This window comes from Nuphar pumila, chromosome 1 (genome assembly GCF_984573655.1).
Source record: "Nuphar pumila chromosome 1, dmNupPumi1.hap1.1, whole genome shotgun sequence".
In the NCBI taxonomy this organism is placed as follows: domain Eukaryota; kingdom Viridiplantae; phylum Streptophyta; class Magnoliopsida; order Nymphaeales; family Nymphaeaceae; genus Nuphar; species Nuphar pumila.
Window position 1 is genome coordinate 180912678 of NC_143249.1, and position 24791 is coordinate 180937468.

Below are 24791 nucleotides of genomic sequence, written 5' to 3' on the forward strand. Positions count from 1 at the left end.
TAAGATTTAGGAATATGAGAATTGAAAACTAGAGTGTGAATCAAGGATTTAATGAGTTTTTTTTCTTAAATTTGACCATAAGAATGTGTTCCACATGTTTGGTTTTAATAGGCCCGGCTCTTTAATCTTTGAATTATGATACATAAATAAGATTCTTTAAGGCTCCAAGATCGATTGTTCAGAATTTTTATAAATATTCAAGCATCCAAAATTAGGATCCAGTATTAGATTTCCAACAAATGGAATATGCTGAACACATATACAAGGCCAAATTTGCAGTAAAAGTAATGAAAATGCTTAGTTCATACTCTAGTTCTCATATTAGGGGCTCATATATATATATATATATATATATATATATATATATATATATATATATATATATATATATAGAGAGAGAGAGAGAGAGAGAGAGAGAGAGAGAGACTCACACAAGAGGTTGATTCTATGCACTGGTGTATATAGGCAGACTTATATACTCTATGGTCCTCCAACTATTGTGATACCATAAGCTAGCGAAGTCCATGCCTTGTACCCACATTTGCTAGAGATCAATCATTGGATCATGTATTTTTGGTGAAAATTTATGATTTTTAAATGCTTGAATATTTATGAAGATTGTGAGTCATTGATTTTAAAGCCTTAAAAAAATATTGTTTATGCATCAAAATCGGATGATTCAAGAGTGGGTTCTTATAAAACCAAGCATGTAGATCACATCCGTGTGGTTAGATTCAAGAGAAAAGAACAAAAATTTTATGAAAATCACTGTTCACACATTAGTTCTCAAATTATAGTGATTATATATATATATATATGGGGTTCCTTAGCAAATTGCTACCCTGGTAAGGAACCCCCTTGAAAAAAATTAGTACTATTTTAAAAAATTTACCACTTTTTTTGCTCATACGACCATCCATATGTGATATACATGTTTGTGTTAGGAGAAATTGGCGTTTGAATCATGTCATTCCAACTTGTATGTAAGATTTTATGGGAGTTGAAAAATCAACGGCATACAATGTACAAAATTTCCAACTCTCATAAAATCACATTTTTATGTCATAAAATTACAATCCAAGAGTTGATTCCTACTGTTTTCACAACATTTGGCTTGAACTTTCTATCTAAATCTCACAAGTCAGGTCATGTTGAAATCTAGCCCTATAAATGTACTGGAAATGGTTTATTTTGTAGGGAACCTCTGATTTTGCTTTTGAGACCTAAAAACACATTTTCTTTTATGAATAAAATGTTGGCACATTATAGTCTGTTGATTTTTTATTTCCATAAGAAACCAGTATATATATATATATATATATATATATATATATATATATATTGAAAAAGCACTATTCAAGGACTGGCACATACCCACCCAAGCATGCTGATCATGTTTGTATGCCCAATAAAAAAAAATCACTCATAGGCCCACAGGTACAACTAATATTTTCCCTTGTGTGTGTATAGGGAAGGGGGACCGCAAGGGATGGTCCAAAATCTACAACCAATTAGACATTTTTTCTCTAATGCTTGAGCATCTAGTTGATTTGTTCTTTATAATTAATTTATTTAATAAGAAATATTTTTTACACCAAGACTTTACAACATACAAACATGTTTTTAGAAATGTGAAAACTCATGGCTCGTAATGCATTTAACTTTACAATACAAAGTATTGGATGCTATTGATTTTTAGGGCTTTCGACAACACATATAAACATAGAAAATTCATAATCCAAAACATGTTGCAAACTAAATGAATGATACAAATCCAATATGTAAAGTCTGATTGATGAAAAACTTGATAATTTGAGATTTTGGACTTTCCTTAATCCCTCTTTCCCTTATATATATTGCAGTTTCTTGTTCAATATGTGGCTTTAATTTGTGTTCTTCAAAATGTAAAGTAGGCTAGTTTTGAACCATGAGATTTCTACATTAAAGATGAAGTAACGTTTACAAAACCAGCTATCACACATAGGGCTGATAAACAAACTGAGCAGCTCGCGACTGAGCTTGGGTTCGGCTCGTCATGAACTTGTTCGTGATTGGTTTGTATAGCTGGCGAGCCTAGCCACAAAAATGAGTCAAGCCCAAACATAGAGTCTTCGGCTGGAAAGAACTTGTATAGATAATATACATTTGTTATGTATAATGTACAAGACCAAGAAGAGAATAGTTAACTTTAGTGTACAGGTGCAAATGAATCAGATTCATATTAGACCTCTAAACTGAATCCCACACATTATTCTACACAGTGGATCTTAAAAATATGGTTCAAGTGTATATCCAGATTCAGATTCAATGTTGAATTGGTAACATATACGTTGGTATCTAGATCAAATCAGATCTGTTTACACTTTTTACGTGTAAAACCCTTATTTTCAATTCTTTTTCTTTTTTATAAATTTGATCCAGAATTGCTATTGCAAATTTAGATTCTGATCCAATTTTGCTACATTGGGTGGAGTTCGGCTCGTGAAATGGATCCGCTCTCGCTGCCAATTATTTGGATTTTACATCCGGTCTAGTATGACCCGGTCGGCATCCAACCCGATTAGCTCTCCCGATAAGGACACTTTCATCATTTCTGAAATATGGATGGTTTGGTGGGTCCCGCTTGTGATTTGATCTAATTCGGACATACCCTTTTTATCGTGCCACGTCCGATCGAGATCGAGAAGACTTCGCACGGTAAATTGAGGTAAAAAGAAAGGTAAAAAAATACAAAAGGGAAAAAGAGCTTGGATAGGGTCAAGTAATTCGGGCGGGACGGGTTCGACGGGGTTAAGGTGACCTGAGAAGTCTGACAAGTTGACCGCTTATCGCCGGTTAACCAGTGCTGACGTTTTCAATTTTTTTTCCTTTTTTTACTTCCCTCCTCTCTCGGTCGCATCTTCCTGTCTGTAGGAAAAAGTTTGGTTCGGACGTTTATCCTTAAAAAGGCCGGTTATTCTCTCCCTCTCTTTTTCTCTCTTTCGTAGTTTAGAGAGAGAGGGAGGGAGAGAGGGAAGGAGAGGGCGTCGCCGGGCCGCGGGAGCGAGGGTTTGAGAGGGAGAGTTTTCCGGCAGTTCGATTGATCCTCTTTGCCTTCGTTCCCCGGGGAATTGCAGGGTTTTCCGGCCGATCGCTCGCGGCTCCGGCAGTCCCGATCGTCGCCTCGTTGGTAGTCCACCGCGACTGGTATAAAGAGGGGGAGGTAGGCTAGGATTTGCTTTTTTCCCTTAATTTGATTTTTTTTAAGGGGCGAGATATTCGCATTTTCCTTGCGATGAGGGGAAAAGGTGATGCCTTGGTGGTTCTTCACGGCACAGATGCCGAGGTTTCGTAAGTCCCTTGCCTTATGCCGTAATCCATTCGAAATCCGAATTTTGGGTTTAAATGAGCGGGTTTGCCCTCGTTTCTGAATTCTGCGTGCCACACGGACGAGACGGAGTTTTCTGGCGACCGGAGGGAGGGATCGCAGTCTGAAAGGCGTCTCGGATCTCTGGAAGTTCCGATCGCCTGAGGTATATCTGCATTTTTCCTCTTCTTTATTTGTTTTCTCTGGCCGGTTTCTCGTTATTGGACGGGATTGTGGACGATCATTGGCTTTTAGGCCTACATTAGGCGTTTTCCGAGGGGATATTCTTTTTTCCCGACTGTTCTCCTGATTGAATTTTGCGGTTTCTTGCCTTTATCTGTTGCTGATCGTGATCAGTATGGCAGATTTGGCTTATTTTGACATTGTTAATCTTCAATTTTGTCAATTTTAGTTTTTTTTTAAAATTTCCTGGAAAGGGTATCCTCTCATTCCCGAGTGATCTGACTTCTTCTTTTGAAAAGTTCGCTCCAGGAGTCAGTTTCATTAATAATCCACTTTTTGAATTTCGCGTTTTTATTAAAGGAAGTCAACTGTCGCCCCTGTCTTGTCTTAGGTGTTTCTGTGTAAGGTTTTTGTTGATATCTGGCAGAAGGTTGACGTGATTGGTGTTCGATCGTCCCAGAACCGACTCTGTTTGAATGTTGTGCATAAATTTGTGATTTTGGTGCTTGATCTTGAAAAGTTTTGGTTTGTTTTTTGAGATTCTGTTCTGATTTTGTCTTCATGGACCAGGATTTATTCGCTGATCATAAATGTTATGTGTTCCTTGAAGGTTGAAAGTGTTGGATCAAAAAATTGAAGAAAGGGTTATTTTGAGTCTTAGTTTCGGATTTTCACAAATGCAGAATGCCATCTGAAGTCAGCGAGTGGAATTTATTTCTTAATCATTGCGATTCTAAGCAGAAAATGGAGCAAAAGACTGCATCATCTCCGTTTGTTTTGTCCAAGGCATCATCCTTCTTTTCTGCAGAAATCCACTTCCCAGCAGATGTATGCTTATCTTGGAGTTATTTTTGAAATTCTTTTTGTTTCTGGATGATGAAAAGCTGTTTTTGGTTAATCAAACATTTTAGTTTTCAACTAGATGCCTGTCTCTGCGTGGTACCCTATATTACTTTTTTCCTGGATAAAAGAATTTGATTTGGTTGATTGTGCAGAGACAAGTTGGTTTCTGGAAGCATGAGCCAGTAGCTGATCGCCGTGGTGAGTGCGCTTGATTTTGTATGAGTTTTCTCAGTTTGTTTATAGGAAGATATGCTTTTGATACCTGTATTGGAATTTGCCTTTATCGTTTAATTGCAGGCTTATAGTTTCTTCATTTAATGAGATCACTTGTATATCTTCACATTTATCTGTCTCCTGCATTGCTGAAACAGCTAGTTCTGTGAACTCATATGCTTCTAAAATAATCAAAATTACGTACAGGGAATATTAATGATCTGCAGGGGTTCACTCTTTTTTAATATGATTTACCTTGATGTGGCCCACAACATTGATAGAGAATATATTCTTCTGAGGCTCCTCCTCTGTATCTTTGTGGAGTGAAAGTACTAGAACAGAAAAGTGGGGATGAATACCGTGGTCAAAAAGGAGAAAGACATCAGGATTTTCTTTGGAACGACATGAGATAAGACCACAGCTATGGGATGAAATTCATTATCAAGTTCAAAATGAAGAGACTAAATGGGACAACAAAATGCAACAATGTCAGATCCTAGATGATGTGTTAACCTCTAAAGGACAACACACAGACACACACAGACACACTCATATATTGTCAGGTGGTGTAGCATATCCATGATAGCTTGTAAGCCTACTGACTACTGCTTGATGAGAGCATGGCTAACAACCAGATAAGTGCTCTAGTTAGTGTAAATTAGTGAGTAACAAGCGGGCATCAAAACCTTATTTGATCATGTGAGGTTGAAGAGGCAGATTAGTAGAGACTTTTGCACATGTTGAAAATTAGAGATATAAATGATGATAATTAAGTATGGGGATTACAATTTCTATATCATCACCAGATATGAGTAACTAGGTGAAAAAATAGCATTAGCAGCAGAGGTGTTCAAGAAGCATTATGCATGATGTGAACATTGCTACTGGTTCCTTGTCTTACTGGAAAAATCAGGAAATTTTGTTGGTCCTGTCAGTTGTTTGAAGTTTGAACCATGGTATGTTATTACCTAGTTGCAAGTTACAACACTAGAGTAAACATTGGTTGACAACAACCAATAATAAGTAGTGTATTAACAGTTGTCAGATATAGGTCTGGATTTTATGTTTATATTGAAGCTGGCTCAGGCGATGCATGACACAGGAGAATGGGCCAGATCCTAGTCATACCTGATTCAGAATAGGATGCTTTGGAATTATCAGTCCCTCCTCCCTCTGACTTGAGAGTCTTTGAATTAAACATCCTCTTTGGAGTTAGAGTCTTTCCAAGTGGGATTTTTCCTCAAGTATTTGAGAACTTGACCACAGATGATCTGTGTGTGTGTATGTGTGTGTGCACATGCGTGTATGCTTCCTACTTTCCGTAACAAATTGTATTCAGGTGCATATTTTAACAAAAGAATGTCAGATACTTATCTTTTCAATAGATATCAAACTTAAAGAGAGCTCAACCTTTTGGACAGATGGTTCTTCTAGTTACCATTAGTTGTGCTTGTGGGAGGCTGGGAGCAGTAAGAGCCCCCATTGGTTACATTAGTAAATGCAGGCAAATTATTTGCTGATACACTGAATAGTTGGTGACCATCAAACTGGATTACCTTTCAAATTAATCACCATACTTGCAATGGCTAAGTATAAGCATCATGTGGTCACTCTCAGTCACGACTTGAATAGTTTTATCATCAGTGAATTTTCATATGGTTCACTGGTTGATATTTTAATTTCATCTAGCACTGGTGATTTGTTTAAATTGCCAGTGGTCTCAATTGATAATTTATCACTTGGTGGCCCACTGCAGGAAGAGCAGATCAGCCGATCCGTCAAATCATTTTTAAGAAAGTGATTTGACATCTTCACTGCCCATTGCTTTATCCCATGAGAACCCTACGGTCTTTATGAAATTGTGGACAGTGAGGATGCCAAATCAGTTTCCTTAAAGTGATTTGGCAGATCACCTGATCTGCTCTCCACTGCAGGCCCGCTCACACGGTTAGAGTGATGCATGGTTTTCCATGTGTGCACCCATGTTAAAGCACTTGGAGCACTGGTCATCATGGCTTTGCAGTCCACCCTAGAATGGTCTGACACCCTGACAGGTTTCATCAGAGAGAGAGAGAGAGAGAGATGACTTAGTGGTCTAAGCAATTGTTTCTCATCTATTTCTCTTGGGGTTTCTTATCTCTTGATATTATGAGATTATGATAAAAAAAATGTATAGTATATAGCAGATGTCCTCAAAGTACAAGGTTGATGACTTGATGCCAATTGAAATTCTTCCAAATTGAAAAATTTTCGGAGTGAAATGTGAAATTCAAGATGCGTTTGAGCTCTAATACATGTATAAGTTCGCTATATTCTCTAAGGCACAATTGGCACTTGATTTTCTAGTTATATCTTTGGCATTAGCGATCCTGAATTGGCATCACCGATTATTTTGGGATATGTGTTTGTCTTAATCATCATCAACCTTTCTGCCATCTGCACATAAAATGCTTTTGCAAGCCCCTTTCTCCATTCATTCTAATCTAATGCTAAATCGAGGTGATCATTTGTTTGACTTTTTGTTTAGAACTGCAGGGCTTTGATGTCGCCATAGAATGTTTATGCCATGATTCTTTGTCAATTTTTATTTGGAAAGACCTTTTTTACTCTTATCTTTGTCTGCCATTATGTTATGTACAGTGAATTTACTATACAGCAACACACAGTTGTTTTTGGTGCTTGTTCAGTTGTTGTCATAATTGAAGAGTTTGATGGAAAACATCTTTTTTGGAGCGAAATTTTTTGTTTTTTAGTTATTTCTATTTTTATCTAGCTATATTTACCTAACATGAAAGCTATGCTCATCTGAATGTAGGAATTGATGATATATCACTAATTTCGACCAACAATGCTGTTGCTTCTGCACCTCTTGAAAGATTTGGACTTATTGGAGCACAAACATTAGACTGTTTAGAAAACTCTGTCAAAGAGCAGAAAGTCAAGCCTATCCTTCAAACAAATGCTATTGGCTGTGAAAGATCTGCTATCTTGTCAAGTGCTTCTTGGAGAATTATGGACCAGGACTTGGGTACCCAAAGAAATGTCTGCCTAAAGCCTGAAACTGTATGCATGGAAGGAAAAGTTAACATGAACAGGTCTCAGTATGAGAATGGTCTCTTCTCCAACTCTTTTTCAGCGACATTTGAAAAGAATTGTGAGTAATATTTACTACCCCTGTTTGATGCAATTTTCGTCTCGAATACTTCTTTATTTGAAATGCACAATTTTTGTCACTCGGTGATGTTTGTCCTTTGTGGATAACTTGATATCTGTTAGTTCCAACTAACTTGTTTTTTGCTGCTTCCCGTTGTCAATTACCGAGATCACGATATCTGAATGTTACACATTATGTTTTTCTTCTAAACTACATTTTTTTTAAAAACTTGCAGTAAGAATATCATCTTGTGATGATGCATTTAGCCACTCTATTGATACTGCTATCTCCCATTTTGAGGAAGATGAATTTTTGGAGTCCCTTGAAGAGATAGAGGCACAAACTATTGGAAATCTCCTCCCTGATGATGATGAACTGTTTTCTGGAGTTATTGATGAGATTGATTGTATTGCTCAATCCAACAACAGTGATGAGATGGAAGATTTTGATCTATTTAGCAGTGTAGGTGGGATGGAATTAGAAGCTGATGACGGACTAAGTTGCTATGGGGGCGGTAGGAGTTCTGATCTTGTTACTAGTATTCCAAACGGTCAGCAGGTAGGATCAAATGGTTCATGTGCTGGAGAACATCCTCATGGAGAGCATCCTTCTCGAACGTTATTTGTAAGGAACATTAACAGCAATGTAGAAGATGCTGAATTACGGGTTCTGTTCGAGGTATTTGTGCTTTTCTTCCACATTGATTTTCATGTGGCTTTGGCTTCGGCCTACTTGTTGGTGATTGAATTTTGTGATTGACATGTTGTATTTGTTCTCAGCAATACGGAGATATTCGTGCACTTTATACTGCATGCAAGCATCGTGGATTTGTTATGATTTCTTATTATGATATAAGATCTGCATGTAACGCTATGAGAGCACTTCAGAACAAACCATTAAGGCGTCGGAATCTTGACATACACTTTTCTATTCCAAAGGTATATTTGTGAAGTTACGTCTTAAGTCTTTTCTTCTGTTTTCTGGCTGTTTTGATTTTTTATAAAGTTCACCTCTTTAGCAACATCATTAAAGTATTTATTTCTTTTGATTTAAATTATTATTTATTTGATATTCTAGATATTAAGTGATTTTCTTTGCATACTGTTGTAATACTTTGTTTTGATGTATGGTGGTGTTTGATTTTCAAAACCAAGGTTGCCAAAGAAGGAAATATAATTGAGAATTAAAAGCAAAGGTAAGAAATGAGGGGTTTGTAAGTATTTATGAAATGCAGAAGTGGACAGCAGTGGCAAGAAACAAAGGGGATTACCAAGCATAAATCAAGAGTCATAGTTGTACTGTATGATGGTATTAGTTAAAACTGCAAATCATAGTTAGCAAACTTGTGACTCGGGCTTGGATGGGACCCCTACTGGGTCACCGAGCCAACGGGTTGACTCGGTGACTCGGACGAGTCGGGACTCTATATTTTATAGTGTAAGCATATGAATAAGACATGGAAATAACTAAACTTCAAGCTAATATGTCAATAGATAAGTTGCAAAAACATATAATTATACATGATTATTAACTTTTTTCATTGAACAATATTAGATTCTTTATAACAAGTGACTTTATATAAGAATTATGCATTAAAATAATAAAATGCATGTTAAACAAATTTATTTAGTGGGGTGGATTGGCGGTCCTGAATTGTGACCCAGTTGCGGTCCTATCCCGAGTCGACTTGCTGGGTTTGCCAACTATGCTGCAAATAGGTGAAGAAGATGGAGAGTGAGAGAAATGTAGCAGTGAAGAGGGTGATGTCAAGTTGGAATCCTTGGCCCCAAGTGCACTCAATATGTGGGCATGTCCACATCGATCTCTTATTTATATGAGAACCAGGGTTACCAGAAATTCAACTTGCATGTGGGAAGCTCGTTTTTGTAACCAAAAACCTTGCATTTCCGAAACTTGTGGGAAACTTCTAAAAATACATGAAAAACTTGTTTCCCATAAAGTGATAAACCCATTTCACATCATGCGAGAAACCTACTTATTTTATCTGGGCAACCCGTTTCCCTTATTTGGGAAATATGTTTCCGTACAATTCTTGCAAGTTTTTCTTAAATAAGAAATTTCTTTTTCAATGAAAATTTGAGGTATATGTGTTATTCAAAATTTAAATTACATATTTTAGTTGTAATCTATGTAATCATATATTTTACAAAAAATAAATTAATTCTTACTACTTATCATAATATTAGAAAAAAAAGTAATGTAAATTTATAGTATTCTTAATGCATATTGTTGACATTTGCACTTTTGCTCCATAAACACTCACATGCACACACACACACACACACACACACACACACACACACACTATATATATATATATATATATATATATATATATATATGGGTTGATATTTGTTGCTATTGAAGGCACCAAATTATATGGAACTATTGAGCTGAAAGTCATAGGTTTTAGATTTAAATTAAATCTTGTGGATGTGATCTACAATGTTTGTTTAGTGGGAAATGAGTTTTGAATCATATGATTGTGACTCATAAGGCAGGTTTTTAAGGGTTTCAAAAATTAACGATCCACAATGAACTAAAATTTCATGACTCAAAATCATATTTTTGGATTGAAATAAGATGCTCCAAGGTTTGATCCTTAGCAAACAAACCTTCCTGAAAACGTCTATGCGGTCAGATTGAGTTTATAAAGCTTGAACCTATGATTTCCAGCTCAATAGTTCCATATAATTCGGTGCTTTCGATAGCACCAAATATTAACCCTATATATATATATATATGTATGTTACGTTTCCAATTTCCATTTCCCAACACGTTTCTCATGAGAATCCTATCCTTGGCACCAAGTGCACTCAATATGTGGGCATGTTCACATTGATCTCTTATTTATATAATAACCCTATCAGGCTTAGTAATAACTTACATTAACTTTTCAAAAGAATTACAATGTGCCATTGTCAAATGGCACCTAAAATGTAAAAATGAAATCACATTATCTGCTGCTGCCTGATATATACAAATGTTTCAGTTTTGCTTCATAAAGGTAGTGTCACCTATTAAGAGCATTTTACGACTAGCCATTGCTTACACTCAGTTATCAATTACTTCATCTAAGATTTAGTATATAATGCTTATTGAACCTGAACAATTTCTTATTTGTTAATATGATTATATCCAAAATTGGCTGTAGATATGTATTCGATCTTTTGTTTGAGTTGTTCTTTCTTGATCCTATGTGTTATAAGTGATTTTTCTTGCAGTCATTTTTTGGTGAGGTCACTCATCAACTTCCACTCCGGATATACAGCGGCTGCAGCATGGAAAGACGTCCAGTTGTGGCTCACTCTTGTTGTTGATCTCTGCATATTTTTTGTTTGCTTTGCGCTCCTTTTTTGGTTCCTTAAATTTTCTCCAAAATTCAACACATGCACGCACACCACACATGAACACACAAAGATGCACTCGCATACATGAACCCACACAAAGATATGAACACACATGTGCATTCTTATTTTCATTCTATTATTGCATTGCTGTTTACATTTATAGCACGTGTGAACACTTTTTCTGTTTGTTATTATCATTCACAGGACAATCCTTCAGAGAAAGACATAAATCAGGGTACTCTTGTGGTGTTCAACCTTGATTCTTCTGTCTCAAATGATGATCTTCGCCAGATCTTTGGTGCTTATGGAGAAATTAAAGAGGTTTGGCTCACTGGTTTTACATGTTAGAACACTTGCTATAGACAGTTATATAAATTGGCATTCATTATATTGTTTCTTATCATGATACCAGATTCGTGAAACACCTCACAAGCATCATCACAAGTTTATAGAATTTTATGATGCTAGAGCAGCTGAAGTAGCTCTTAGAGCATTAAATAGGAGTGACATTGCAGGGAAGCGGATAAAGCTTGAGCCAAGCCGTCCTGGGGGTGCAAGACGGTGGTATTGTTGATACATGCTCAGACTCTTTATTTTATTGACTGTCTTTCCTCTTGCATAGAGTTCTGTGTGAATAGATAGGCCAGTGAGTTACTGTTTCACTATTTGCTTCAAGCTTTTCATGATTCTGATAAGGGATAATAACGTTCTTTTCCCCTTGTTTTTGTTAATTTTCCTTTTCTCTTTTGATGATAAAGTTGCTATCTTATGTTCTCAGAGGATATGATGGATTTGAAGTTTTGAACTGTCAGTTGACAAAAAGACCCGAATTCTGCTCCATTTCATGAGTTAAATTTTTTTAAATGATAACCGTGTTCTGTTACTTTTCATTTGTTAGAAACCTTCATATCTGGAAGATGAAAATTGGCTGACGGCTTGCTTTTTTCATCATTTCACTCGTTGACTGTTGGGAAGGATTCAAAACTAACTTTTGTCGTACTTGAAGCCATTGACACTGTTATAATTTTCTAACCTCCATTGAAGCACTGTCCTTTCTGGAATCTGAATTTATATTGTATCATTCGATGAAATGAATATTCAATGTGTTCTCATCATCATATGTCTAATGAAGATCAGAATCCTTGAAGATGCTAGCATGACTGATTCAGCTATGACTGATCCTAACTGAATGAGTTGTTTAACATCATTATTGCCTTGTAGTTGTAGGCCATTCATAGAATCCCTAGACAGATAGAACAATATTATTCTTTACATTTGCAAATGTAGGTTTTTGACACATTATTATTTACCATTTGTAAGTTTTAAGTCAATTGGTTGGTAAGTTTTTAACAGCTCAACAAAGCCAGCTGCATTTAGCTTCTCTGGATTTAAGTTATTCAGGATGAAGGTCTTCTTCTGGTTAATTTGGTCACAGCATGGTAGTTGTGATCAAGATTTTGCTACTTACCTAGGATAATTAATTTTGCTTAGTGAAACTTTGGTTTACATGTGTATGTAATTGTTATTAAGTGTACATGTTCGAGCTTGAGGTTTGCAGATCTGTTAAGAAAATAGGATATGATTAATTATCATAGAGAAGTTATTTTTTTGCATAGTGTTCATCGGCTTTATTACACAATATACGAGCATTTGCTTGCTTGGTGTTGTCCTAAGCAGATCATAATTTCATATATAATTGTGTATCAGAGACATCTTCATTTTTAACGATTTAGTTTTTTTCTCTTCTCACAAACTTGCACATGCATAATGTATGTCTTCATCCATGCATGGATTGATCTAATCATCATGTTAGGCCTACTCCTTGGGATGTGTTCAGTATCAACTATTTATTATTAGGTACTGTAGGAATGAGTTGCTTGGGAGTTATTTTATAGAGGGGCCATACTATTGCAACGCATCTCCTCGAATTTTGATCACATGCCCTTGTTGCCATTGGATCTACCAAAATAGTAAACTGATTTATGTCAGTGTCCAAAAGGCTAGATGTGACATTTGATAATCAGATCAACACAAATTGATTGTTGGTGCAAGATATAATATCGAGATATCATGCATGGATGCTGCAGTGGATTCTCTCTCTATGTATGTGTGTGTATGTGCACGTGCTCGCTTGTGTTTGTGTGAAAATGCAGTATTGGGTCATGACTTAATGTAGTTGTACATATATATTTCTAGGTAGTTATAATTTCTTATGGAGGAAATCACTTTTTTGTGCAGTTTGATGCAACAGTTATCTCAGGACTTGGAACTTGAGGAAGCTAATTTTCTTAGACCACAGGGAAGCCCTTCAAATAACTCGCCTCTATGTTGCTATGGTAAAATGTTAACTTTGAATGTTTTTCTCCTCCGAGATAGTCTGGTGAATGCATTTATGAACCTCTCTCTCTCTCTCTCTCTCTCTCTCTCTCTCTCTCTCTCTCTCTCTCTCTCTCTCTCTCTCTCTCTCTCTCTTCCAGGACCACACTCAAACAGGGCAATACCAATAAGCTGTTCTGATAGTGGAGCTGTCCAGGGTCATAATTCAGCCACCTGTCCAACTGATAATCAGTTCGCTGACTCATCATTCCAAGGGTTTTCTTCTTCTATGATAGCCCCAGGGCTATCTCCACCAGTCAGAGTTGCATCTATTGGTAATAATGGCAACCAGTCTAGCTTAGGGGAGCCTAATCACTGCCCGGGACAGATGAACTCTGGTTTCCAGGTCATGCCAGCATTTCATCCTCATTCACTTCCTGAGTACGATATCATGAACAACTCTATTGCATACAACTCTCCTGGCACCATGTCAGCCATGACTACGAATATTATTCCAAGACGTACTGAAGATATTCATGGCAGGCACGTTCCTAGGGTTGGACCTAATGGATTTCAAAGTCATTCATTTGAAAGTGGTAAGTTAAAGGAATAAGATATATTTTCTCCATCATCATTCATCTATTCAATACATGCTTTGAAATATATAGGTTTCTTCTGGTTCCTTCCCATGATAAAGGAATCATCAATCAGAAATCATCTAGCTTGTCTATGCTATATCACAGTTTGTATACACACACACATAGTGATAATGTTTGGTGCTATTGAAGGCTCAGAACTATTGAGCTGGAAATCACACGATCAGGCTTTATCGACTGAATCTGACAACATAGATGTGTTCAGCATGGTTTGTTTGCTGAGTATCAAAACGTGGATTGTGTTATTTTGATCTAAAACTGTGGCTTTTTGAGTCGTGAAATTTTAGTGCATCGTGGGCTGTTTAACTTTGAAGCCCTTAGAAAACTTGCTTACATGTCACAGTCACATGATTTGAAATTCATTTTCTACTAAACAAGCCTTGTAGATCAAATCCATAAGGTCCGATCTACAAAAAGAAATATAAAAATATAAAAATATTGTGATTTATGCTCAATAGTTTGGTGCCTTCAATAGCACCAAATGTCAACACTTATTTCAATCGTATGGAAATATAAAACTACATCTATGTCACACAATCGACATTATAGTCAGCCATGCCAATCTTGCTCGACAATTCAAGTTCATGAGGCAGTTTTCTATTATAGATCACAGGAAATCTTAGCATTTCCAACAAAAGAAAAGACTACAATGCACCAAAAACAAATCACAATAATCTAGAAAGGTTGAAAATTTTTCAAAATGTGGAAATAATAAGGAAAAGAGAAAGAATCATAGTGATCTATAATAGAAAATTTTCCTTATTATTTCCATATTTTGAAAAAATTTCAACCTTTCTAGATTATTGTGATTTGTTTTTTGTGTATTATAGTCTTTTCTTTTGTTGGAAATGCTAAGATTTCCTGTGATCTATAATAGAAAATTGCCTCATGAACTTGAATTGTCGAGCAAGATTGGCATGGCTGACTATGATGTCGATTGTGTGACATAGATGTAGTTTTATATCTCCATACGATTGAAATAAGTGTTGCCTTTTTTTTAGTTTTTGTGCATTTTAGTTCTTGTTAGTTTTGTTGTAATTTGACTAAGCAATTTGTGTTGAGATTAGTTTCAAGTTTTATCTCCATTTCAATGCCGCCATTTTACCTGTCATTTAGTTGAATTTCCACTTAATGTCCAAGGAGTTGAGCTGTGAAGCAGTTATCTCAAAAAAAATTTCCTGATAAATCTTTTGGGTTGACAGAGCATTTAGTTCTTGTCTAATTGGATGTTTTCATAGTTTATGGTGTTTCAGGGAATGGTAGCTGCCCTATGCATGGACACACTTTTATGTGGAGCAATCCCAACTCTTATCAACCACATATTCCAAACCACATGATGTGGGCGAATTCTCCATCATTTGTTAATGGTGTGCCAGGTCATCACCAACCACAACTGCATGGCTTTCCAAGAGCCCAAGCCCATTTAGCCAATGCAGTGTTACCTTCACGTCACCATCATGTGGGCTCTGCTCCAACTGCCCTTTGGGACAGACGACGTGCCTTTGCTGGGAACTCAGTTGAACCTGCAGCTTTTATCCCTGGTTCTGTTGGAAGTATGGGTTACTCTGGAAGTAATGGGCTGCATCCATTGGAAATTGCTGTCCCTAACATGTTCTCCCATGTTGGGAGAAATGGTTTAGACACTTCGATTTCTGCTGGTAATGTGGGATTACCCTCTCCACAGCATAGATGCCAAATGTTTCCTAATGGAAACCCCATGATCTCTGTGCTACCTCCATTTGAAAGTCCTAATGAACGGATGAGGGGATGGAGGAGTGACTCAAGTAATCAAATTGACAACAAGAAACAGTATGAACTGGATATTGACCACATATTAAGTGGTGAAGACACAAGAACAACCCTTATGATCAAGAACATCCCTAACAAGTATGTGGGCTAATTTATTGTAGGTCTATGTTTCTGTGAGTGCCATTTCCGTTTCCGTTGATAGTGATTGTGCTGTTGTTGTAGGTATACTTCTAAAATGCTGTTGGCTGCAATTGATGAACACCATCGAGGAACTTATGACTTCATCTATTTGCCCATTGATTTTAAGGTGATTTTCTGCTTTAGTTTAGCCTAACATGCTCTTGATTTATAGGCCCTTATTAAAGTTCTTTCTTATGCTTGGCTTCTTGTCTGCTTTTGTGCAGAACAAATGCAATGTTGGTTATGCATTCATCAATATGATTGATGCTTTACACATTGTTCCATTTTATGAGGTATAATTCCTCTACCGTGTCTATGGATTGGCTTGAGGTTCATTTTCCCTTTTGCTCTCTGATGAGACAGCTCTCCTCTACAGGCATTTAACGGCAAAAAGTGGGAGAAATTTAATAGTGAGAAGGTAGCTTCTCTTGCATATGCTCGGATTCAAGGAAAAACAGCTCTTATTGCTCATTTCCAGAATTCAAGCTTGATGAATGAGGATAAACGGTGTAGGCCTATTCTTTTTCACACTGATGGTCCAAACGCAGGTGATCAGGTATTCACTTGTGGTTTTGTGCTCGTAAATTGTGTACCTTTTGTTGCTTCCCCCAAAGGAACCAAAAGATTTGAATCAAGGCATATTTAAGAACTCGAGTGGCTAGTCCATCCCAAGGTTGCCAGACTAGGAAGCGGAAGCGAGAAACTGTGTGGCTTGCGCCCTTCATTTAGAAGACTTTTACTTGACAATACTCCCCCTCAAGCTGGAGCATAGATTTCATTCATGCCAAGCTTGCCCAATATATCCTGTAGCCTGTTCTTCCCAAGAGTGTTATGGCATAACCCAGCACCTATTAATCATCTCCCTATGAAAAAAAAGGCAATGGCCAAGCCGATCAACAAGACTTAGAGGACAATGGAGTCTGCTTTTTTATTTATAGTCATAAACTACTTTGGCATTTTTACGCTATTCATTTTGTTAGTTATTTTAGGTGCCATAGCTAGGAGAAAAATTATTTAACGCCTTGCATCCATGATCTTATGTCCTCCTATGTCTTAGAGTTCCTATGTTGGGTCATGATTCATCTTCTCATTAATTTCTTCTTTTTCTGTTCTATTTTGTACTTTTCTCTTTGCATGAGAAGTTTATAGCTATCCTTCATCTCTTCAGGAACCGTTTCCAATGGGTTCTTACGTTCGGACCAGGCCTAGCAAACCTCATACCAGTGGGAGTGAAGATAACCAAGAAAGCCCATCAACCTCTCCACCTAGAGAGGAAACGTCCAATGCAACCAACTCTTCTCCTGGTTCATCCAAGGACAGAGAATGTGCAATTGTAGCACCTACTTAAAAATGAAAACCAGCTTAGTCGAAACTGGTTCACTCTCTCCTCACTTCTCATACAAAAAAAAGTGTTCATCACTTGCATATTGGTAGCTGATAGGGTTCTTGTGGATAGTGGTGCGGAACCAGAAGTTTTGGAAACTAGAGGAGTCTCAATGGTTGCTTATTTACCCCTCTCGAGTTTTCTTTCATTCTTTCTATTATAACTTTTGTAATTGAGGCTGTGTAACAGTGCAAGTGTATGAGGTCAGGTGGAGCCTGTGTTTTTTAAGTGGGCGTGATAAATGTACAGGAGTTCCAGTGTGGAGCCATTTGTTCCTTTTTTTTAGTGAGAGCCATCCTAACTGAGCGAATGAGATGGCTGTTGTATTTGTATGACATCTGGAAAAGTGATGAAATGTTTGGGGCCTCAGAAATTCTCCCCTTCGAATCACTTGATACTCTTTCCTTATTGTATCGTGGATTTGATTCGTCCGTTCTAATTGCTTGAGTGTCAGTCGGATAAATGTATTATTTTGGTGATCATTTTTTTGATTGCTGTGCATGCTCCCATGCGGGTGTGATGATAGTGACAAATATGGCTAGATTTATGAAAATCTCGATAATATTGTCAGAAATTACCTGGAAGTTAAAAACTGCAATTTTTTGTGATATTTTCAAAATATCATGATTTTTTTTTGGCAAAACATAATTATCGTGATTTAAACGATATTTACATTTGAAGCGGTTATTTATCGTGAAAAAGTCATGTGTTTTTTATTTTTAATATTTTTATTTATGTTTTCTTGTAAACAATTATCTTTTATTGCTGAGATTTTGCTAAAAATGTGAGATTTAAAAAAAAAATTCAAAATCTTAGTGAGTTTTTTTACTGCCAAAAAAGCGGGTTTTAAACTTTTGTCACTATGGGTGTGACTCGTGTGAGATCCATAAGCTTTGTTTATATGAAGTTAAAAGTTGTGTCCCACTCGCTCAAAGAGCCAGGTGATAGCAAGAGAATGAAGTCAATGAATCTTCTTTTTGACGGAGAAAGCTGGGGTTAGTCAGACCCCTACCAGTTGTACAACCATACCATTTGGGGTTCGAACTTGCAATGTCCCAACACAAGGTGACATGCACTAACTGCTCTTGCCAGACAAGCGGAGCAGCCTGTTGGCCAATGAATCGTTTCTTTGGCCAATTGTAAAGGTTAACTACATTCTTGCAGCTTTGAGCCAATGCAACGTAAGAAATTCTTGATTGGACAGTTTATGGTTCATTGGGTCCGAGTGTTGGGCCTGAATTAGGGCCAAAATGGGACTGACTCACTCTGACTACGTAAGAGTATATGGCACCTGATCCTCTGTGTAGAGAGACTTCAGCTGCCGACCCTTGTCTAGCACATCATATGGTAGCAAGCCACCAGCTAAATTGATACTCAAAATGTTATTTGGCAGGTAAAGTGTTCCAATTTAGTAAGTTCTGCACACCAAGTGTTGGTAGAATGTTTAACAGAAGTAATAACAAGTTTGTGATACCAACTAGGGCTCCGCTTGTCCGGCAAGAGCAGTCAGTGCACATCACCTTGTGTTGGGACATTGCAAGTTCGAACCCTAAATGGTATACTTGTATAACTGGTAAGGGTCTGCCCTAACCCCAACTTTATTTGTCTAAAAAAATAGCAAGTTTGTGATGAAAGGAGGAGACATGGTATTACCCTCTGTAACAAATATCATGAGATTTATAAAAATCTCACAATAATATCGCGAGAAATTGCCGCGAGAAATTGCCTGAAAGTTTAAAACGGTAATTTCTCATGAGATTTTCAATCCGTGACAAATATTGTGATATTTACCATTTTAGCATATATTTATGGCAAGATTTTCATTTTTAAATGTGTTTTGTTTATATTTTTCTATAAAAAAAGTATTTTATATATATTTTAATTGATTTTTTATTGCCAAGATTTTGCCAACAAAAATGCAAGATTTATGAAAAAATTCAAAAACTTTGAGTTTTTTACTCTCTAGATTTTGCCGTTTTTAACTTTTGCCACTATGGTATTACCTCCTGTTCTTCAAAAGTGAGTCTCAATAGTAATGGTGAGGGTCATGGTGGGCCCCTCATGTGGGTGACAGTACAGGTGTATCTGTGTGTTGGTTTTTACTGCTCTTAGCAGGGGGCATGACCACGAACATGTGTGTTTTATTTCATCTTCCACTGTACCCAAAGGCGAAGCTGGGGGGGGCAGGATTGGACTGTAGCCCAGTCCTGCCTCCCGGCCCAGTTAAAAAATAAAAAAATAAAAGCCCAGTCTTAGCTCAGCCCTGATTCCCGGGTCGGATCCAGCACCTGGCGAGGATGGGCACCCACTCGTGCTGGATCTGACCTGTTTAACTTATTACCCCTCAGCCCCTCTTCTTCTTCGATCTTGATTTTGAGTGACCTAGCCCTTGCCCTCGTCTTCCCCAAATCCCCCGATGACCGACGATCGATCCACCATCGTTCAGCTTTTTCTCCGACGTCAGTCATGCTTCCCCTCCAACGTCGGCCACCCACGCTTCTCCTCCAAGCCTCTGTTGCTGCTCCCGTGCTCCTGAGTGAGCTAGATGATGAGACACCGATCTTTTGGGCAATTTGACTAATCAAATATGTGCTAATTTGATATAATCAAACTATAGGTAGATTGGAGTGGATTTAATCAAATCAACTCCGAAGTATGGTTGATCCTGACCTGAAACAATTTACTGCATTTATTTTTTATCAAATTTTATTTAAAATAAAAAAATAATTTGCCCATTTTGGGGATAAATCCAATTTTTTTGTTCTTGTATAAGCTCCTGTGTATATATGTATATATTATATACATATATGTAGATGTCTCTCACTCTTTTATCTCATGTTAATTATTTGACTCACAAATTAAATTAAAGTAGAAGATGAATGTTGACTGGTGGTGATAATTTATGTTTTTTGGTGCAATAATTATACTTTATCTACTCATTTTAGTTGGAATAAAGCTAGGAGAAGGCTGTGAACCAATGACTTCTGAAATTTAGAATAAGTCTTGATTTTCGAATTATAAAATCAATTATCTACTTTATCTACTCAAATTATATAGAATTATAGAAAAGTCCTGACTTCTAACTTGTGTTTTAATGTTCTTATATCCAAATTAATTATCTTTGGACAGTAGGAGAATGTTGTGAATCAGTGGATTTATTTGAAGGACAAGAAGATATATTTGAAGGTTGTGAATTAGTGAATATCGTTTCAGTGGTGCTAACTCTTATCTAGTTGCTCTCCTAGTGACTTGTGAGTATATGCTTAACTCTTTTCCAGTTGCAATTTATAAATTTATTGTTGTTGTTTGTCCTGATTCATACCCTATGCACGATTATTAATTTGTTATAGATGTTAAGTGTTAATTATTGTAGTGTTAATTTATTATTTGGTATTGAATTATAGTGTTATATTGGTATTTTTCTGTCATTTATCACCAATCAATAACTATATCTGATTCAGTGTACTTGTGTAGAATTGTAATGATTAATTATATAGATTATTGATAGTTTACGTGTTTGATTAACAATTTCATCATCAATCAATAATTGTATCTGATTCAGTGTACTTGTGTAGAATTATAATGATTAATTGTGTAGATTAATGATAGTTTATGTGTTTGATTAAATTTTTTATCACCAATCAGTAATTGTATCTGATTCATTGTACTTGTGTAGAATTGTAATGATTAACTATGTAGATTATTGATAGTTTACGTGTTTGATTAATAATTTTATCACCAGTCAGTAATTGTATCTGATTCGGTGAAAATTTTATAATTGTTTTTTCTAGTTTTTTTCACTACCTTAACATGATGTCATTCAATTATTTTTTTATTATTTATCACAAATCAGTAATTGTATCTGATTCGGTATTTTTATGCATAATTGTTATGTTAAACAGTTAAAATAATACTTTTATAAGTTGAAATGGTCAAAATTATGCTCATGGAGTAACTTATTTATTTATAGAAATTGAAATGAAAAGATAACAATCTTCGAGCACTAAGAAAAGAAAAAACTTGTTAACATTTTTTTCAAAGTTAGACAACTCTTCAGATGGACAAGTCGAGGAAACTCCAAGCCCTACTTCAACCATTCATTCATCACCTAAGCATATTTCATCTCCGAATCCAACTTCGGAATCTGATTTTTATATTAAAATAGATCTGGGTAAAAGAAAGCATATGTGTGATCACCATGTTAATGAAATAGATCAAATTAGACAGGCTTATCTGAGGGCGGGACCTTTTCAACCAAAACTTGCACAATACCCAAGTAGATAATGTGGTAAACAAGTGCGTCGATGTCAAGAACATTGGTATGATAAGTTTCGTTGGCTAGAGTATTCTCTGTCAGAAGATAACACATATTGTTTTTATTGTTTTTTTTTTCATGATAATAGCCCTTATTTGAATCTCTCAGCATTGGCAACGGTTGTGTTTAATAATTGGAAGAGAGCTAGTCAAGGAGAAAATTGTGCTTTTCTTACCCATGTTAGTTCTTTAACGTCTTCATATCATAATATATGTGTAAGAAATGCAGAGATTTTGATGAGATCGGGTCATCACATTGACAGAGTAATGAATGTTGTGTCCCAAGAGGAACGTCAGAAAGCTCGTTTGACAGTAAGAACCTCAATGTTAGCTCTTCAGTGGTTAGCGCTCAAAGGTTGCGCATTTAAGGACCATAATGAATCTTTATCTTAATTGAATCATGAAAATTTTATTGAACTGGTTGATTATTCTGGAAAAAAGAATGCAGATGTTGGTAAAGTTGTTTTGGCTAATGCTCCAAGAAATGCCACATACACTTCTTCAGATATCCAGAGAAAGATTTTGCACATTATGGCAAACCGAGTATAAGGTATGATTCGTGATGAAGTTGGAGATGCACTGTATTGCATCCATGTTGATGAAGCACAAGATGCATCTAAACAAGAAAAACTGTGCATTGTATTGAGGTTTGACAATGAAGAGGGAATTTTAAGAGAACATTTTTTTTGCAATTAAAAGCGTTAGTGATACTACCTCATTGAATTTGAAAAATCAAAATTTTGATATTCTTAGTAGTCACAACCTTCAAATTCAGAATATGCGAGAACAAGGGTACGATGGTGCTAGTAATATGCGGGGTGCTTGGAATGGGCTCCAAGTTTTATTTATGAAGGAATGTCCTTATGCATATTATGTTCATTGTTTTGCGCATTGTTTGCAATTAACATTGGTTTCAGCAGCTAAGGATGTTTGTGGCATTTGGCAATTCTTTTCTCACTTGGATAATGTTGTTAACATTATTACTTCTTCGCCTAAGCGTGTTGCTGAGTTGAAAGTTGCACCTAGAAAAAGATTTGAGCAGTTGTTAGAAACTGGGGAACGGTCAACAGGAAGTATGGCTAATCAGATTGAGAACTTGCATAGAGTTAAAGCTACTCGTTGGAGTTCTCATTATGAATTTATAAAGAACTTGATGGATATGTACATTGCAACATATAAAGTATTTGAGTGCCTGATTGAAAATTCTCCAAGTGCTAGATCTTAGGCTAAAGTAAATGGTGCATATACTTGCATTACAAGTTTCAAATTTGTATTTTTCTTGCATTTGATAAATCAAATATTTGCAATTACTAATATTCTATGTCAGGCACTTCAAAAGAAAAATCAAGATATCTTGACTGCTATGAGATTTGTATATACTACAAAGATTGTGCTTCAAGCTTTGAGAGAAGATGGTTTAAAAGAATTCCTTCAAGATGTGACATCATTTTATTCAACAAATGACATTTTCCTACCTGACTTCAGTGGTTCATATATGTTTGGTCGATCCCGTGGTCGTGAGTGACCCTCAGTTGAGCATCACTATCCTTTTGATATTTTTAATAAAGTTATAGATTTCTTGTTGGTGGAGTTAAATACTATATTTAATGACACATCGATCGAGTTTCTTTCTCTCAGTGCGGCATTGGATCCTAGAAACTCATTTGAATCCTTTAATATAGCTGATACTTGCAAGCTTGCAGAGAAGTTCTATCTTCAAGATTTTACACCACAAGATATATTTTACTTGAAAGTAGAGTTACAACATTATCAGATTGATGTGGTTTCTAAACTTCATTTTCAAGTACCTACTCTACCTGATTTGTATCAAAAGTTGGTTGCAAGTGGAAGGTTAGAAAGTTATGTCATGTTAACTAGATTATTTCATCTTGTATTGACATTACTAGTTTCTACGACCACTATAGAACGAACATTTTCAGTGATAAAGCATGTGAAGACAGAAATTCGTAACAAAATGGATGACGATTTTCTTGCTGATTGCATGACATTGTACATCGAACGAGAATATACTATGACTTTAGTTATAGATTCTCTTATAGATGAATTTTATATTGCGGGTAACCATCAGGGTCCATTTTAATTGGTACTTTTGTATTTTGATTTATTTTGTATAAAGAAAATTTATGCGTTGTTATGAACTTCAAATTATCGCACCAGTGTTATATATTGCCATTAAATAATGTTTAAGAACATTCCGTTGAGGTTGAGAAAGACTGCATCAGATAGTTTGATTTGTCCATATGAAATAGATTTTTATTAATAATTATAGCCATTTTTTTTTATCTATAAAAAAAAAACCCAGAGGCACTGCCCTGAACCCCCGACTATCACACCATTTTTTTTTGCTACACCAATGTTTGCCCCCCCCCCCCCCCCGCCCCCACATGAATCCTAGCTACGCCCCTGACCATACCATCATTTGGTAGCTACCACACCAGTTTGATCTCATCAACAACTGAGCATTTTAGATGATTTTTTGCTGACGGTGCTTAGAGATGAATGGCTACCGGTTGCATATCCATACTGGCCGGTTCAATACCTGTCAAATTATTGGGTTAAATGATAACAAACACTTTATTAGAGGGTAGCTTTATTAACAAATGCGGGTGTTGAAATGTTGATTAGGTAAATCATATTTCTTGATTTTTAAATTTGTTTATGCTAAATCATTGACAAGATAAAAACAAACAAATAAAACATAATGCCAAAGCCTAGTCAAATCCATTGTTACATCGGTAAATCTTGATGAGTTAAACTTTTTAAAACATAAGTAGATGGCATTTTCTTATTTTCTAAAACTCATTGAGAGAGAAACACTTTTATTTTTTATGAAGAAGCAAAAGATAATAACCACTATATATGGTTTTGAAGGTATAACCTAATTATAACCATCCTATATTATTTTTTTTTAATTCAGCTCATCGTAAAATCAAAATGTGACATATGAGAACACATAAAGTATCTACTCGTTATTGTAACTATGCTTTTACTGTATAAAATCATTTTATATGAGCCATCACCTTACACACTTTATAATTGATGATTAATTACATACGTAGGT

The 24791-nt window shown here is 36.1% G+C and overlaps 1 protein-coding gene across 7 annotated transcripts; it reads left to right on the forward strand.

Annotated features, from left to right (window-relative positions):
• Nucleotides 1-2909: 2909 nt before the first annotated feature.
• On the forward strand, nt 2910-17782 carry LOC149851528 (protein MEI2-like 4). 7 transcript variants are annotated; one of them, XM_090001083.1, is made up of 16 exons: nt 2910-3512; nt 4140-4357; nt 4525-4570; nt 7401-7739; nt 7975-8417; nt 8519-8677; nt 10985-11056; nt 11315-11431; nt 11523-11674; nt 13349-13446; nt 13588-14022; nt 15321-15969; nt 16054-16138; nt 16236-16304; nt 16388-16567; nt 17180-17782. In XM_090001083.1, exons 2-16 carry the CDS (start codon nt 4214-4216, stop codon nt 17357-17359), a joined length of 3168 nt encoding a protein of 1055 aa, XP_089857209.1. In that variant the 5' UTR covers nt 2910-3512; nt 4140-4213; the 3' UTR covers nt 17360-17782. The 7 variants fall into 7 exon arrangements, with proteins under 7 accessions (XP_089857209.1, XP_089857242.1, XP_089857252.1 ...); XM_090001095.1 differs by having other exon boundaries at nt 2975-3512; nt 4100-4357; nt 15336-15969; XM_090001089.1 differs by having other exon boundaries at nt 3388-3512; nt 4213-4357.
• Nucleotides 17783-24791: the final 7009 nt, after the last annotated feature.

Bases quoted from the DNA above. Each gene is read 5' to 3' on its own strand.
- LOC149851528 (XM_090001083.1), top strand. From the start codon at position 4,214: ATGCCATCTGAAGTCAGCGAGTGGAATTTATTTCTTAATCATTGCGAT. The intron at 8,678-10,984 runs GTATATTTGTGA...TTTTTCTTGCAG, and splicing joins TACACTTTTCTATTCCAAAG to TCATTTTTTGGTGAGGTCAC. The intron at 13,447-13,587 runs GTAAAATGTTAA...TCTCTCTTCCAG, and splicing joins CTCGCCTCTATGTTGCTATG to GACCACACTCAAACAGGGCA.